Here is a 13,771-nt window from a genome sequence, read left to right on the forward strand (position 1 = left end):
GGATTTTTTTGAAGATCAATGGTCACCATTTTCATTGAATAAAAATCCTGTATCCAATTTTTCCCTTCCCTAGCAAACGAGAAAAATTCATTTTTTCATTAATCTAACTTACAATTGTTTGGATGTGATGAAATTTTTTTATTTGAAGAATTCGCCACCCACGAGAAATATGAGCATGCGTTCTTTATGCGGAATTCAACGCCACCTATAAGTTTCGCGACACAATAACACCGGACACCGAGACACCGGTGATAGACATAACCTAGATGTTGTTAGTGTACAATCGTGACGCGTTGTTGAGGTTATAATAGACTTTCCATTATGTTTTATCACGTATGTAAAAATTATTAATAAATTTCATTTAACTATAAAATCCATCTGTAATTATCTTGATCATAGAATCATATTTGATGGAGTTTTTGGAAAAATGTTGACTTTACAGTGTTGAAACGCAGCATTGGATTGAATATTTGAATATTGTGTGTAAATATTTACTTTTTAGTTACCTACATTTTATAACTTCCTCTCCTCGATTTGCATAGATATCACTGGAGCACGAAATTTTATTGCATCCGCGATATTTTGGGCCACAATTACTTGACACAGTCAAACAAAAATTGTACACAGAAGTCGAGGGAACATGCACTGGAAAGTATGTTTACAATTGTAGAAAGGTTTTAAGAATATATAGACGATCACATTTCGAAAGTAATTTTATCTCTAATGAACTTGACTTAAACGTAACTGAAGTACGCTTTTTTCTAACCTTTGCATCCAGCCTTGAAGAAAATATTTTCAAAAAAATTTTTCTAATTTATAAGCATAAACATTCAATTTTACAAAACTATTTTCCTCAGATATGGATTTGTCGTTGCTGTCACAACAATAGATAATATTGGAGCTGGAATAATTCAGCCTGGCCAAGGCTTTGTGGTCTATCCTGTCAAATATAAGGCAATAGTATTTAGGCCCTTCAAAGGAGAAGTTTTAGAAGCAATTGTTACTCAAGTTAACAAGGTACAATTTTAATCACAACTGATCATGAGAACAAAGGTATAGTTTTTTTATGTTTCGTCTGTTAATTTTCATTTATCAATTAGGTTGGCATGTTTGCTGAAATAGGACCGTTATCGTGTTTCATATCCCATCATGTAAGTGATTTTTATAGTGCAAAAGAATCAATCTTCTGATAATTTATAGAGAATAATACTAAATTTTTCTCCCAACAGTCCATTCCTGCTGAAATGCAATTCTGTCCAAATGTAAATCCAGCTTGTTATAAATCCAAAGAAGAGGTACACACAAATCTCAACGAAACATCACCAACAATAAAATAGTAATGACAAGTAATCAAAATAATCTTTGCAGGATGTTGTAATCCAAGCGGATGACGAGATCAGACTGAAAATCGTTGGTACACGAGTCGACGCAACAGGGATCGTAAGAACTGAATTTTTATCAAAAAATTCTGTTTCAATGCTACTATTTTACATTATCACGACCTTTCTCTTTCAGTTTGCCATCGGGACGTTAATGGACGATTTCTTGGGACTAATATGCTAATGATTGAATAAAATAGGCTGACTGTGGGATGGTCAATTAATAGAATAAGAACAAAACATTTACACAATTGGCGTCATCTTTTACATCTGTCAGTAACAATCGTTTATTTATTTTTTATTTTTGTTTCAACAATTATCTACTATTTACAAGAGGGTCGGCTGGTTCAATAAAGTGGTGTAGTTTTTAGCGCGCACATTATTCCACTTCGTAATCTTTTTAGTTTTGCAAATTCATTCATGATTCAAATTAAAAAATTGTCTCCGTAAATTTTTCTGTCTCTTTGTCTTGTGGTTTCGAATGATGTTCAGTGATAATATTATTGCATAAAGAAGATCTTGTTACTCGCAAACTTCTATTACTAATCTCATTAAATATTCGTATTCTATCAATCAATTTTTTTCTCACATTAAAAAATTAATGAAAATTAAATTCGAAAAAATCAATGATTTTTTTAATCAATGTTTTAATGAATTTTCGGAGAATTGAAATTTTTTGAAAAATTGTATTTCTTTGAACGTCAGTGCTCAATTTTTGGACGCATATTTTTTTCTGCTAAGGAATTACTGCAATCGTGTGTATTTATTGACATGTAGAAAATCAATTGTGAAGCGTTTTTTGTTTTTACGTTCCTTAATTGCTCTAATTAGACGATTCCAACTTCGGACTTTTCCTTTTCAACATTTCGTGTCCCTTTTGAGCTTGACACTCTTGGACATCAGTAGTGGGACGTCCGTCATGAAATCCTGAGGTATAAAAAGGCCTAAAAATAATGCAAGCTTAGCTGCCATTCCTGATTTATCTTTAGTTGATATTTCCTCCTTGTCTTGATCCGGCATCATTTTGTCAGCAACATGTTTTATCACTTTGCCACTTCCGTCGACGTAGAAAGTAGAGAAACCATCATGCCAACTGAAATTTCGAAATCAACCTTTAAACACGATTCATTTTTCAAAAAACACCAACTTCAAAACATTAAAGAAAAACTTTACGTGCTTTTCAGTCACAAATTTACTGGATATAAACTTTCTAACTCCCTGAAGCATTACGAAAGAATAAGAGATTGAAAACTCACGATTCAAGCTGATCAATCGTAGACTGCAAATTCCATAACTTGTATTTCCAAAAAGTGAATAAAATCTTATATCCTGTAATTCCTCGTATACGCCATCGAACTTTAATCGAGCTGTCCTCAGGATGAACCGTTATTTTCAATACATCGAACTTCACGTAGGCAAATTTTACGTGCCCTATAATTCTCAGCATTGCTGTCTGTTTAACATATTCGTAGATACCTCTGGAGCAAAAGAAATTGAAATATTCATATTTAGTAAAGGATTACAGAATTCATAGCTCATTTTTGTTTATGGTTTACTTACTTTGTCACTGTACCCTTAATGTTGTTTTCGAACACTATATTTTTACCGTAGATCTTATAGTCAATGGAGTTTATAAAGAAGTGAGGGAGCTGCAAATAATCAAATTGCAATTTTAATAATTTTTTATGAACATTATAGAAATGTTTTTTCATTTAGTGAAAAAAGTATTGGACTTTGAAATTTCGTTAAAATCAAAACAACTGAGTTTTTTTATTACAGCTTTGATACTTTTTTTCATTTCACTTTGCCATTTCTAGACGTTCTATTAGTATCAAAACTTTTCAAACACTCTAGTTTAGCAAAGTCTAAGGTAGAATTGCACTTACATCAACACGAAGAACTTCATACACATTGTTTAATTGTTCCAGCGATGGTTTTCCATCCCCGGAACCTGTTGCTTCAGCAGGCTTATTATCATCATTTTTAGCTTCTGACTGTACATTTTCCTTCCCCATAACGGAAAAAACTTTACTGGCCTTTGTCACAAGTAGTTTATTGGAAAATTTTATGCCAACATCCTGAAAAGATTCTTTTCTGCCCTTCCCGATACTCCAATTGCCTTCCCTCTTAAGTTTATAATTCCAAACGACAACATTTTGGGATGTCTTTAAGGGTTTTACCATCAAGTTAAATGCTGTCTCTCGCTGTTGTATCTTGCTATTCAGAATCACACCACCAGCCAGAAACTGTGATGGAAATGAAATTATGGAATGATTAAGAGTTTTAATTTCAATAACGATCTATGAAAATTTTGTTCTTTCTTCAATTGTTAGCATTTGATAAATGAAGTAATGTTTGCTAGTTCTTTATCGCTTGACTGTAAGTAATTTAGTACTACATTGAAAAAAATACGATGGCAACTTCTATTATTCAAAAGATTGAAATCACATAACTGAAAACTCGATCAGTATACACGTCTTACATAAGCAATTGTGAGGTTAACCGAGTTGGGAATAACGACAATGTGAAAAGTACAGAATGTCCACAATAGCTGAGCGATCAGAAAAATACGTAATTCTGCAAAGATTCGAAAAACGATGGAAACTGAAATCGATCATTTTGAAAGATTATGTTAAAAATTTGCAAAACTCACGTCCTGAAGGAAAGCCGATGACTCCTTTACATGTTTTGGCAGCTGGCGATCCAAGTGCGTTATCGGTTTTCTCGTGCCGACGAAAGGCGTCAATTTATTCGAAATTGTTCGTATGCAAAGAGACATTCTGACGTTTGATTATTTATAATCTCTCGTTACTCTATTAATTCGACGATTTTACACTTCGGTTTGTGTCAGCTTTCGTTTTTTTCTTAATTTAATGAATAACTCGTCTCACGCGGTACCGCACAGGCTCCATCGGCACAACCATGATTTTTTCGGGAGTGTGATCGAGATGTGTGCATGACGACCTGCGCGGCATAGAAACGCAGCCAGCAGACGCAACCGTGTCGTGAAATAAAAATCGACGCGGCGATACATTATAGAATGTACTAGAAAACTGATTTTTAAATTATTGAAAAACTTTGAACTTTTAGAAAATAAATTAATTTTATGAACTCAATTCGATGCATGGAAACTTACGAGTATTATTCTATTCAAGCCACTACGTTCAAACTTGATTTTTTCCGGTTGAAAACTAAAAAAATCGCCTTTGCCATAAACCCCCAAGCATTTTGAAATTGCCATAATTGGTTTGAACCATTTTTCTTACTATAATAACAATTAAATAATAACAAGAAATTATAATAACAATGAAATAGCATAATTACTTTCTTTTTCGTTCTCCTTCGAAAACATTCCATCAAATAATCAACTGTTCAAGCGTATATGTTTCAAAAATGTTTGAAAAGTTCGAAAATTGCAAAAATTCGTCGTCCTTTTTTCAATATTTTATATTCGGCCTTGTGTACGAAAAGTAAGAAGTGTAAAATTTTTATAAATATACATTTATTAACATGAAGCTGCAACAACGATGCACGATGAATTACAATGAATCTCGAGGTAACGCAGTAATGACGCAACATTGGATATATTTATATTTCTATAATAGTATATTATTATTATTAGTTATAACGAGATGTGATGAAAAAAATAACATAACATGAAAATGAATATCTATTTTCGTCGTTTCTTTGTGAACTTGAAAATGATATGCGGCCGTATGAATTGTGAATGAAATTTTAGCCAGTTTAGTTCATGTTTATATATAACTTTACGAAAACGAGAGAAACGATGAAATTGGGTTTCCTCGTTTAACTAAAAAAAGAATTTTCCGCGAGTTCAAATTTTGTTTATGAAAATCCAGAATTTTCACTGTTCGATGAAAATCCTAGAAAATTGATTCTGTTAATTTCAATACGGTAGAGTTGCATGGTAAAAACTTAACAATATGGTAGCTCGTAATGAAATTATTACGCGATCTACCAACAAAATGCTTTCACCAACGGCAGGAATAATTATATCGACATTTTCGGAAGAAAAATACATGATTTTGTTTTTCTTTTCCCGAATTATATAAAGCGGCAAAAGCTAAATCGCCTCGTAAGCAACGTCGATTCCGGTGACTCGCGTAGTCGAACCGTTAAGGAACTCCTCGAATTCGTCCCGTTCTCGCTTATCGTCGCGAGCACGATTTGACGAACGTTTCTTCCTCCTCTCCGACTTCTCCGATTTTTCCTTGTCCTTCGATTTCTTCTTTTTTCGTTTCTCCTTGTCTTCGCTCTGCAAGAAACAACACTTTTCGGTTTTCACTGAGTCGAAATCAACAATTCAACGAAGCTTCTCACTCTTCAACTAGCTATGAATTCTATTGTTTTTTTATTAAATTCTGCATAAATCGAGAATTATCAGAAAAATCTCGAATTTATGGACTCTTAGATTATTGACATTTTTTTCTATTTCGTCTTTTTACAGCATGCTTCAGCGATCAGCTGTTTATCAACAATCAACCTCAATAACACGGAAGAAAATGATCACCGACAACCTAATGAGAAAAATCTGATCTCTGAAGATCGATAATTGACTGACCTTTTCCTTGTGTTTCTTTTTGTCTTTCATCACAGGACTGCTTCCGTTAGAGCTCAATTGTCTCATACTTGTACTGTCGAGAAGTTCGAGATGAACGTTGGAGCTGGTCATACTAACGTCCAAGCTTTTATCGCTTAGTTCGAGACGATTATTTCTGGTGCTTGTGCTGCTGCAAACGTCTTCACCTCCCTCGGGACTCTGACGCCACTTGGAATCGCGACCGAGCCAATTGTCGAAGGCTTCTGAATTGGTCGCGTCCCTCGAGTCCAGATCAGAGGGTTCGACCCCGTCGCCGAGTTCCTGCTCGGTCGACGATATGGAATCGCGCTTCGTTGCGTCTTCGCGGGTTGTTTCGACGACGGCGAACAATTCGCGTTTGTGCTTTTGCTTGCTCAGTGGATTTTCGGTTAGTAAATCAGGCGGACTTTGTACGGAGCTCGGAGCCTCGTCGGCGGAGGATAAATCGTCTTCGTAGCCGGCGACAAGAGGATTCGCAGTTTCCGTATCGCTGAAAATCAAATGACATCGATGAAATCTGTTGAGATCGATTTAGAGGGAAGCGAGTGGGCGAGTCTATTTTCCAGGGTTTTACAGTGTACGAAGAGAAAGACAAAAGCGGGCAAAATGTTTACCTGTCCGAGTCGCGAGCTTGATTTTGTGTTTTCTGTGGTGAGGGTTGATTGTCATCGAGGAACGATCGATCTAGCACACCATCGTCGGGGACAAAGTCCTCGACGCTGATAATAGGCGCACCGAAGTTGCCACCAGCTCGTTCGTTTTCTTCTTCCTTTTTGTTCCCAAATATTTTCGACATGAAAGACTGTGACCTCGTGCCTCCGAGGTCCTTTCCATCGGGAGCACCATCGGGAACAGACTCCCCGGATTTGTTCGTGTCGGATCTAGACGCCAGCGAGGCTGTGGAGGACGAGACTTGTCCAGGGCAAGTTAGATTCGGTGAAATTTCAGTCTGTTTTGAGTACAAGCTTTCTCGCCTGGCTGTGGTTTTAAATTCCAGTGTTTTCATTGCTGGGATCGGTGTTCCACCGCCAATCGGTCCTGGCATGGAGGCCGACCGTCTGACGTCGCCAAGCGGCTGTGGAATATGGTTGGAGTTAACGGGATGACGAGCACTGCTCAAGGAGGATGTGACGTTAGGCACGAGGACAGTTGCAGAAGTGGAATCAGCGATAGCTCGTCTACGATTAACGAGATTATCCAAAAACTTGTTATAATCTGCATCATCGCTATCCTGAAACAAATCGAGCTCTTGGACGGTCAAATGTGTCTCCTCTTCGTTAGTTTCCAACTGTTTGAGTAACGTCTCACGTTGCAATTGTAAAAATGGAAGATTGAAAAATTTGTGCAATAATTTTAGGCCAAAACCATTTCTCATTGAGGATTCAGCGTATCTCACTTGTGCGCTTCGTTCGCTCAACGAATCTATGAAATACGTCACGTGATCAGCCGTCACGCTTCTGTGATGTGACATGTCACAGTGATTGCCGAGCACTATCACCGGTATGTGACCTGGAATTTTCGGTAATTCTCTCTGCACATAATCAAAAGTCCAGGTTTTTGTCACGTCCATCATCACTATCACACCGTTTGTTCCCTTGTAAACGTCTAAGAATTCTGCATCCAATGCTGGCTCCTCCATACTTAGACTCTCCGACGGCGCTTTGTTGTCCATCTTGAGACCATCCATTTTTCGACGTCTTCTTCCTCTATCCACTACATCCCACACTTCCACTTTAACTACGTCATCCGTTGCTTTATAATTCCACTGAATACTCGCTACTCTTATCTCCTCTGTAGGAATGTACTCTTCTATGAATTTCTGTCCCTGAAGGCGGTGAAATAGGCAAGATTTCCCAACATTCCGGTCTCCTTTTATTATTATTTTCACTGCAAGCATATTAGAATAAAAAATTGATCAAATGAACATTACACTTTGGGATTTGAAATAAATGATTCTTCGTATCAATCACAAAAGCTACCAAAGTCCGGACTATATTCTTTGACTTGCCAAGATGAAAGGAATGACCACAGAATTGAAAAATGTTTTGTATTTTTTAAATATTTCTTAATAAAAGAGATTGAAGGAAAAAATTTATCTTACTATTATACTGCACTCCTTTAGCAAATTTCCGCTGTAAAGTTGAAGGCATGGATTGATGAGCTGGTCTCGGCGACGAGCTCGTCGTTCCTTCTGACTTCCCAGCTAACCTCTTGAAAGCGTTGAACATTGTTGCAAATTTCTGAGATCTTTGACAGGTGTAAAGATTGAAATCTCAACTTTTTGAGGTTAGATTCGTAGCTGTTATCTGAAAATATTATGCAAAAAATAATTTTTTACTGTGACAAAAATTGTAACTTCCAATTATTTGGATAGTTAACGATTTGCAAAAAGATATTCTGGAGAAACTTTTGGAGATGCTTCAAACGTTTTTTTTTGCACTTTTCCATTTTCATATAGTTGCTCGTTCTTACTTGAAAAATTTCACGTGTATACAGTATGAAAATCCGAAATTTCATCATTTGAGAGAAATCGCAAAATTTGTAACAGTCTATAGATGCGGCAACGAATTCGTAAAGTATGGTTAGATTCGCAAATCATAAGATTATGGAAAATTCGCAAAACTTGCGGACAGAGCCTCACCACATGTCTGTCCGAGGAACAACGGCGATTCTGTTTATTTCATTGTTAAAACTCGAAAATTCAGTCAATCACATCGTCGGGACATGAATTAATAATTGCCGAGATCCTATCGAGGGAGTATGGACACTTGGACAGAATAACTGTCACAATAGAACAGCTGTTTCATAAAAAAACTTTCTTCCGAAGACGTTGGCATCTTGTCGGTGAGAAGCGCTGTCTAGGAAAGAGCGGGAATGAATTCAACTTTCGCCATACATTTTCTCAGGGGGTTCTGAAATATGCATTCGTGACGCAAAAATCGAAAATAATCACTTTTATTGCAAACTATTATAAGATAATAAAATTAATGAAGGTTCAAGTTTATCGTATTGTTAGATCCTCCAAGAAGTGCATTAAAAAAAAAAACTACTCATCATCAAATTTAAGAACAAAATTAATATGAACTCATTTTCTGCAACTATTTTCAACGTGGTTTATTCATTTGTTGCTCTACCGATGAACCGATATACAGTGAGCGACGAAATTATTCGATCAGAGGATAAACCAAATGTCCTCCTGTACAAATACTTTCGTCACTCACTGTATGTAATCTTGAAATCTTTGTGTAGTTTCAGGTTTTTATCTATCACATTGTTGTGCACACTGTTCGAAACTTGTAAATTTTTATTAATTAAAAAATGTAAAAAAATAAAAATTTATAATTCACCGAATACAAAGAAAATTATGATTGGACTTTTAAAATATTTTCAAATTTTGTAGCCAGCTGTTCAAACAGTTCGAAGATCACTATCCAACACCTGGCTACAATGAAGATTTTGGCTAAAATGAAAGTTCGACCTATTTTTTATTCACATCAACATGTAGTAGTAATCCCCATAGTAGGAGTAAGGCTTACGTATGTTTATACAGATATTACGAACACTATGAATTCGCAAAACCGGCATTTTGTGTACATAAGAGGTGCGGTAAGGCTTGCTTTTCTTTAAACATTTCGCATTAAGCCGCTACTGCGTTTCTTGATAAAAAGGCACGTACAAACATGACAAAATATTTTCATTTTCTTACACATTTATTATGGAAGAATAATTTGAAAAACAGAAAACCTGGCATCCAGACGCAAAATCAACACAGAGAGAAAAAAAAACAAACACCAAAAAATATTGTTTTTTCTCACAATAGTAAATATACCGCTATGTATATACAATGCAACTAATTATTTGATAAATTAGTCTTCGTACGTCTTCTTCGTGTCCGAAATTCAATCTTTCATTTGATATTTTTCAATATTTCTTGTCCTTCTCCGGTTCCACGTATCAGCGAGTATCTCGCGTCATGTTTCGTTATTCTCCCAAGATATTATCTCAAGATTCTCGCTATTGAGGTTCATAGGTCCCGTGTGTAAGTACGCTATGACTGTGTCTAAAATTCTAGGGTGATTAACAATGCTAAATATCGATCATTCTTCCAACCCTGTGAAATTTTATTGCTCTTTTTTTTTCTTCACAGTTATATAACGTCGGTTCGGAGCTCATTCTTGGCTCGGGATGTTGAATTATTGACGTTTTATAAACGTGTATACGCTCAGTAGAAACGTTAAAAGAGCCGGAAGTTTTTTCTGGTGAATATTTATTTGCAATTTTTTGTTTGCATCTTTCATAGAAAATCGAAAATCGAAACCCAATGTTGGTTTTCTATCATGATCGATCGAGGAATTCTTGGATGATAATAGATTGATGATGCTGAGAGTGATGGAAGAAAAATCTACCATTTCTTTTTGTGCTCGTCCATGGAAACTCCCCCTGGCCCAAGGGAAACGATCATTAGAAGTCCTCCAATAACCGATAACGTCTGAAATGATAAATTTTATGGTTATTCTCAACGATACAAAACTTAGCACTTTTATTTCAAGTTTTTCTCAATTATGTTTAAATATTTGAGTTAGAAGCTGACCTGGAAGAAATCGTATTTGAGGAAATCTCTCAAAGGCTTGTGATCAGGAATGGTCCACCACGCATTGTGATAAAAGTTGAGAGCAGTAAGAAGTAGTACAAGTAAGAGAGCGCTGAGTTTCGTTTTATATCCTACGGTCACCAGAACCATGAGAATACTGCCAAGAATATCCTGAATTATTTGCATGAACGAAATCTCGAAGCGTATCAGCGTTATAAACATAAACGCCAAAAGAACTCTTCCAGCCAGTTGAAGATAATTCTTCGGTTTGTTGTCCGAAAGTGTTGGAACACCGGCAAACAGAGATTTTCCTTCGACTCGTGATTCAGCCAGTACCAAAAGAAGAGCTCCTATGAGAGCCAAGTTTCTAAAGAAAAATTGCATATCCCAGAGTATACTGTAGGCAAAGGTTTGAAGTACGACGATGAAGAAAAGTGCTCCGCAAGCTATGCTGACTCTGAATCTTCCTATGACCATCACACAACCGCCTAATTGTGCCACCAGATTTACAAAGACAAATAACGTTGCTAAAAATTGTCCGCATCCCCAGGACATGTCCATGTATTCCCTTTGCTCGTTCCATTGCGTCCACATTCTCAAGCCATCCTCCAAAAATGTTGCAATAAGGCAGAGACGCGCCAGCGTCGGCAATATGTGCTTTCCATTTCTAATTACCTGTAATCATTTTTAACAATATGTTTGAATTGCTTCATTCATTTTTCTTGGGAGTCCTACTTATTTATTTCCCGTGAACAAAGAAAATTTCATTTGGGATATTAACGTACAGGATGATTTAAAACTTTTCAGAGAAGAAAGTCAACACTAGTTTTAGAATTGAATGAAAAATTTAACCAGAGACACGAATGAAAACACAATAATAACCAATCACCATAAGGAAGAAAAAAAAATAAGATAGGAAATAAAAATTCAAGCGCTACCGACAAAACTTGCGGCTCATTAAGAAATAATTCAGCATTTAGAATTTTACTTAACAATAGGGACAAATGACCAAAAATTCGAATCAAAAAAGAAAAATATAAATATCCAATTAAAATTGAGAAAAACCATTTTTTTTAGAAACTAGATGAACAGTAAATGTCGTTAAAAAATTTTGATATGTTTGGAAGAAAGAGAAAGTTGGAAATTGCCCTCCATATCAAATACAAATAAAGGAACGATGAATATGTATGAAATAACATCCAATTTTAAGCCAAATGAATCAGCGACCAAAGGATTTTTTTAAGCATATGTGAAATGTGTTTGAACAGGATTGAACAATTGTGAGGAAAGCTGCAAAAGCTGGACCCCATAAAATATGTCTCAAAGTTTGGTAACAGAAAATCAAGAAATATTCGCTTATAACCTACAAACGGGATTGAGCCGAAATGTACAGAATCGCAATTTCGCAAAGCATCGCATTGTTCGATAACACGGTAAAAAATTTCTGATAGCGGAGTAGTAGATTTGTGATAAAGTATGTGAACGAGTTGGACGCAACGGCTGGTCATGATGACGTTGACAGGAGTAGAACACCTGTATATCTCAAAGAAAAAACCATAGGGGTTCAACTTTCACTCAAAATGTATAACATACGGGTAGAAAAGGAGGTTCCATGATTTGCGAAAAAGTTCGTTGGTGTGTAATAAAATAGCGTTACCTGGTCGGCGATTTCCTCGGCCTTCGTTACAACCTCTTGCTGGAGCACCATCGTGCGTTATTCAAAAAACCGAAATAAAAAATTACCCATGCACTCTCACGGACACACATACGTATACACGGTATACGTGATACAGAGTAAAGAGAGAGAAAGCGCGGGCTGTGTGAAGAGGAATGAGCGAGAGCATACGCACACGCTTTGAGCTTACACGCGAGGCTCACGAAAAAAAATGCCTTCGAAGAGACTCGAAAAACTTACTCGCGCAAACGTAACTCTCTCAACGACCGTGAGGTCCAAACCTATATATCATTTAAGTATTAACTACTACTCTCTCGTATGATTACCACTACTCGTTTGAACTTCATATCACATATCGAGCCCAGAACTCCTCATTATTAAAGCCTTCTCACAATCGAGATCTCTCGTACTTTATTCCCCGGTAATGATGTGGAGATATCGGGAAAAACACGCAACTTCCGGGTTACGTGGTCAAATGACCGCGATTTCAAACACGTGAAATATACGCAAAACCAAACGAAACGTTTCACGTACGTGCCTCTTTGGGGATCGGAAATTTATCGAGTCCAACTCTCTAGTCAAATTATAATTGAATTTAAAATATTTTGTTTACATTTTCTCATTATTCGAATGTCCAGAAAATTACTGCACAAATAAAAGCACTCCCACGCAAAATCGAACGAATTCTCAATTTGCTCATTCTTATAAAACAACACGTCCAATAAAATTAATTTTTGTAACAAAATCCTGAATTTTTTTTTAGTAGTCGTCTGTACGAGTCTTTATTTGAAGTAACACCTTCTAAAATAAAGAAAAATAGGTTCCAATTATTTTTAAGTCAAAACCCGGCCGTCAACTTTAATGTCAATTTACATAAATTCATATTTCATAGCAAATCATATAATAAGTGTTATATTCGAATGAAATTTTTTTGGAATTTTGTTGGAATCGTACACGTGAATGTTATGAAATGCAGTTTTTTTTTATTATAAGACTGAAATATTTTACGTTTGAAAATCTTAAGTAGAAAGTTTGACTTATCCATTGTCGTTAGACATTTTTTTTCATTATTAATATCTTTATTTACATACACAAAGACATATCCATTATTCATGCAATTTAAAAGTGAGGTACGGTATTTTGCAGCGCAACGGATATACAGATACGAAATTAGAAAAAAGGTATTATATACAATTTTTTTAATTGCGCATTCTGAAGATTTCAAGTATTCACAGTATATTTTCGGCTAAAAAATTTGACGGTATTCCAGTTAACAAAAAACAACCTGTTTACGCACGGTGTAGACTCGAAGTTGATTTTTTTCATAGGATCGTGTGTATGATGTATTCTTCTTCTTCTTTATCCTGAATGGCTATCTCCCACTAAGGGCATGTGCCACATGTATGATGAATTACTCGTATTACTGTTGCTCTTTTGTCGGCTTGCCGCATAAATTTTTTGGGTGCGTTCGACTTGAGCGCTTTTATAACGCTTTCAGGCGTGTAGTATCACTCACACGTTCGACT

The 13,771-nt window shown here is 36.0% G+C and overlaps 4 protein-coding genes across 4 annotated transcripts; 1 reads left to right on the forward strand and 3 right to left on the reverse strand.

The window, feature by feature from the left end:
* Positions 1-120: 120 nt before the first annotated feature.
* Positions 121-1,756, forward strand: Rpb7 (DNA-directed RNA polymerase II subunit Rpb7). The gene is made up of 7 exons (XM_043419139.1): positions 121-333; positions 543-652; positions 858-1,017; positions 1,101-1,151; positions 1,230-1,295; positions 1,369-1,440; positions 1,516-1,756. Exons 1-7 carry the CDS (start codon positions 322-324, stop codon positions 1,561-1,563), a joined length of 519 nt encoding a protein of 172 aa, XP_043275074.1. The 5' UTR covers positions 121-321; the 3' UTR covers positions 1,564-1,756.
* LOC122410724 (uncharacterized) lies at positions 1,637-4,339 on the reverse strand. Its single transcript, XM_043419118.1, has 5 exons — positions 4,033-4,339; positions 3,266-3,625; positions 2,940-3,028; positions 2,636-2,857; positions 1,637-2,472 (listed from the first exon to the last, which is right to left on the reverse strand). The coding sequence occupies exons 1-5, from the start codon at positions 4,156-4,158 to the stop codon at positions 2,238-2,240; spliced, it is 1,032 nt and encodes a 343-aa protein (XP_043275053.1). The 5' UTR covers positions 4,159-4,339; the 3' UTR covers positions 1,637-2,237.
* Positions 4,340-4,864: 525 nt separating this feature from the next.
* LOC122410698 (rab-like protein 6) lies at positions 4,865-8,806 on the reverse strand. The gene is made up of 5 exons (XM_043419060.1): positions 8,621-8,806; positions 8,081-8,285; positions 6,594-7,866; positions 5,962-6,469; positions 4,865-5,655 (listed from the first exon to the last, which is right to left on the reverse strand). The coding sequence occupies exons 2-5, from the start codon at positions 8,205-8,207 to the stop codon at positions 5,464-5,466; spliced, it is 2,100 nt and encodes a 699-aa protein (XP_043274995.1). The 5' UTR covers positions 8,208-8,285; positions 8,621-8,806; the 3' UTR covers positions 4,865-5,463.
* Positions 8,807-9,445: 639 nt separating this feature from the next.
* Surf4 (Surfeit locus protein 4) lies at positions 9,446-12,666 on the reverse strand. The gene is made up of 3 exons (XM_043419125.1): positions 12,228-12,666; positions 10,571-11,245; positions 9,446-10,468 (listed from the first exon to the last, which is right to left on the reverse strand). Exons 1-3 carry the CDS (start codon positions 12,276-12,278, stop codon positions 10,382-10,384), a joined length of 813 nt encoding a protein of 270 aa, XP_043275060.1. The 5' UTR covers positions 12,279-12,666; the 3' UTR covers positions 9,446-10,381.
* Between the last annotated feature and the right edge of the window lie 1,105 nt (positions 12,667-13,771).

Source organism: Venturia canescens, chromosome 5 (assembly GCF_019457755.1).
Source record: "Venturia canescens isolate UGA chromosome 5, ASM1945775v1, whole genome shotgun sequence".
Classification (NCBI taxonomy): Eukaryota; Metazoa; Arthropoda; class Insecta; order Hymenoptera; family Ichneumonidae; genus Venturia; species Venturia canescens.

Coding starts and splice junctions, on each gene's coding strand:
- Rpb7 (XM_043419139.1), top strand. Junction 1,152..1,229: donor CGTGTTTCATATCCCATCAT/GTAAGTGATTTT, acceptor TTCTCCCAACAG/TCCATTCCTGCTGAAATGCA. Junction 1,296..1,368: donor GTTATAAATCCAAAGAAGAG/GTACACACAAAT, acceptor TAATCTTTGCAG/GATGTTGTAATCCAAGCGGA.
- LOC122410724 (XM_043419118.1), bottom strand. CDS start 4,158: ATGTCTCTTTGCATACGAACAATTTCGAATAAATTGACGCCTTTCGTC. Junction 2,858..2,939: donor ATTAAGGGTACAGTGACAAA/GTAAGTAAACCA, acceptor CTTTTGCTCCAG/AGGTATCTACGAATATGTTA. Junction 2,473..2,635: donor ACGATTGATCAGCTTGAATC/GTGAGTTTTCAA, acceptor TCGAAATTTCAG/TTGGCATGATGGTTTCTCTA.
- Surf4 (XM_043419125.1), bottom strand. CDS start 12,278: ATGGTGCTCCAGCAAGAGGTTGTAACGAAGGCCGAGGAAATCGCCGAC. Junction 11,246..12,227: donor CCGAGGAAATCGCCGACCAG/GTAACGCTATTT, acceptor AAATGATTACAG/GTAATTAGAAATGGAAAGCA. Junction 10,469..10,570: donor TCAAATACGATTTCTTCCAG/GTCAGCTTCTAA, acceptor TTATCATTTCAG/ACGTTATCGGTTATTGGAGG.
- LOC122410698 (XM_043419060.1), bottom strand. CDS start 8,207: ATGTTCAACGCTTTCAAGAGGTTAGCTGGGAAGTCAGAAGGAACGACG. Junction 7,867..8,080: donor TAAAGGAGTGCAGTATAATA/GTAAGATAAATT, acceptor ATATGCTTGCAG/TGAAAATAATAATAAAAGGA. Junction 6,470..6,593: donor CAAGCTCGCGACTCGGACAG/GTAAACATTTTG, acceptor TTTGATTTTCAG/CGATACGGAAACTGCGAATC.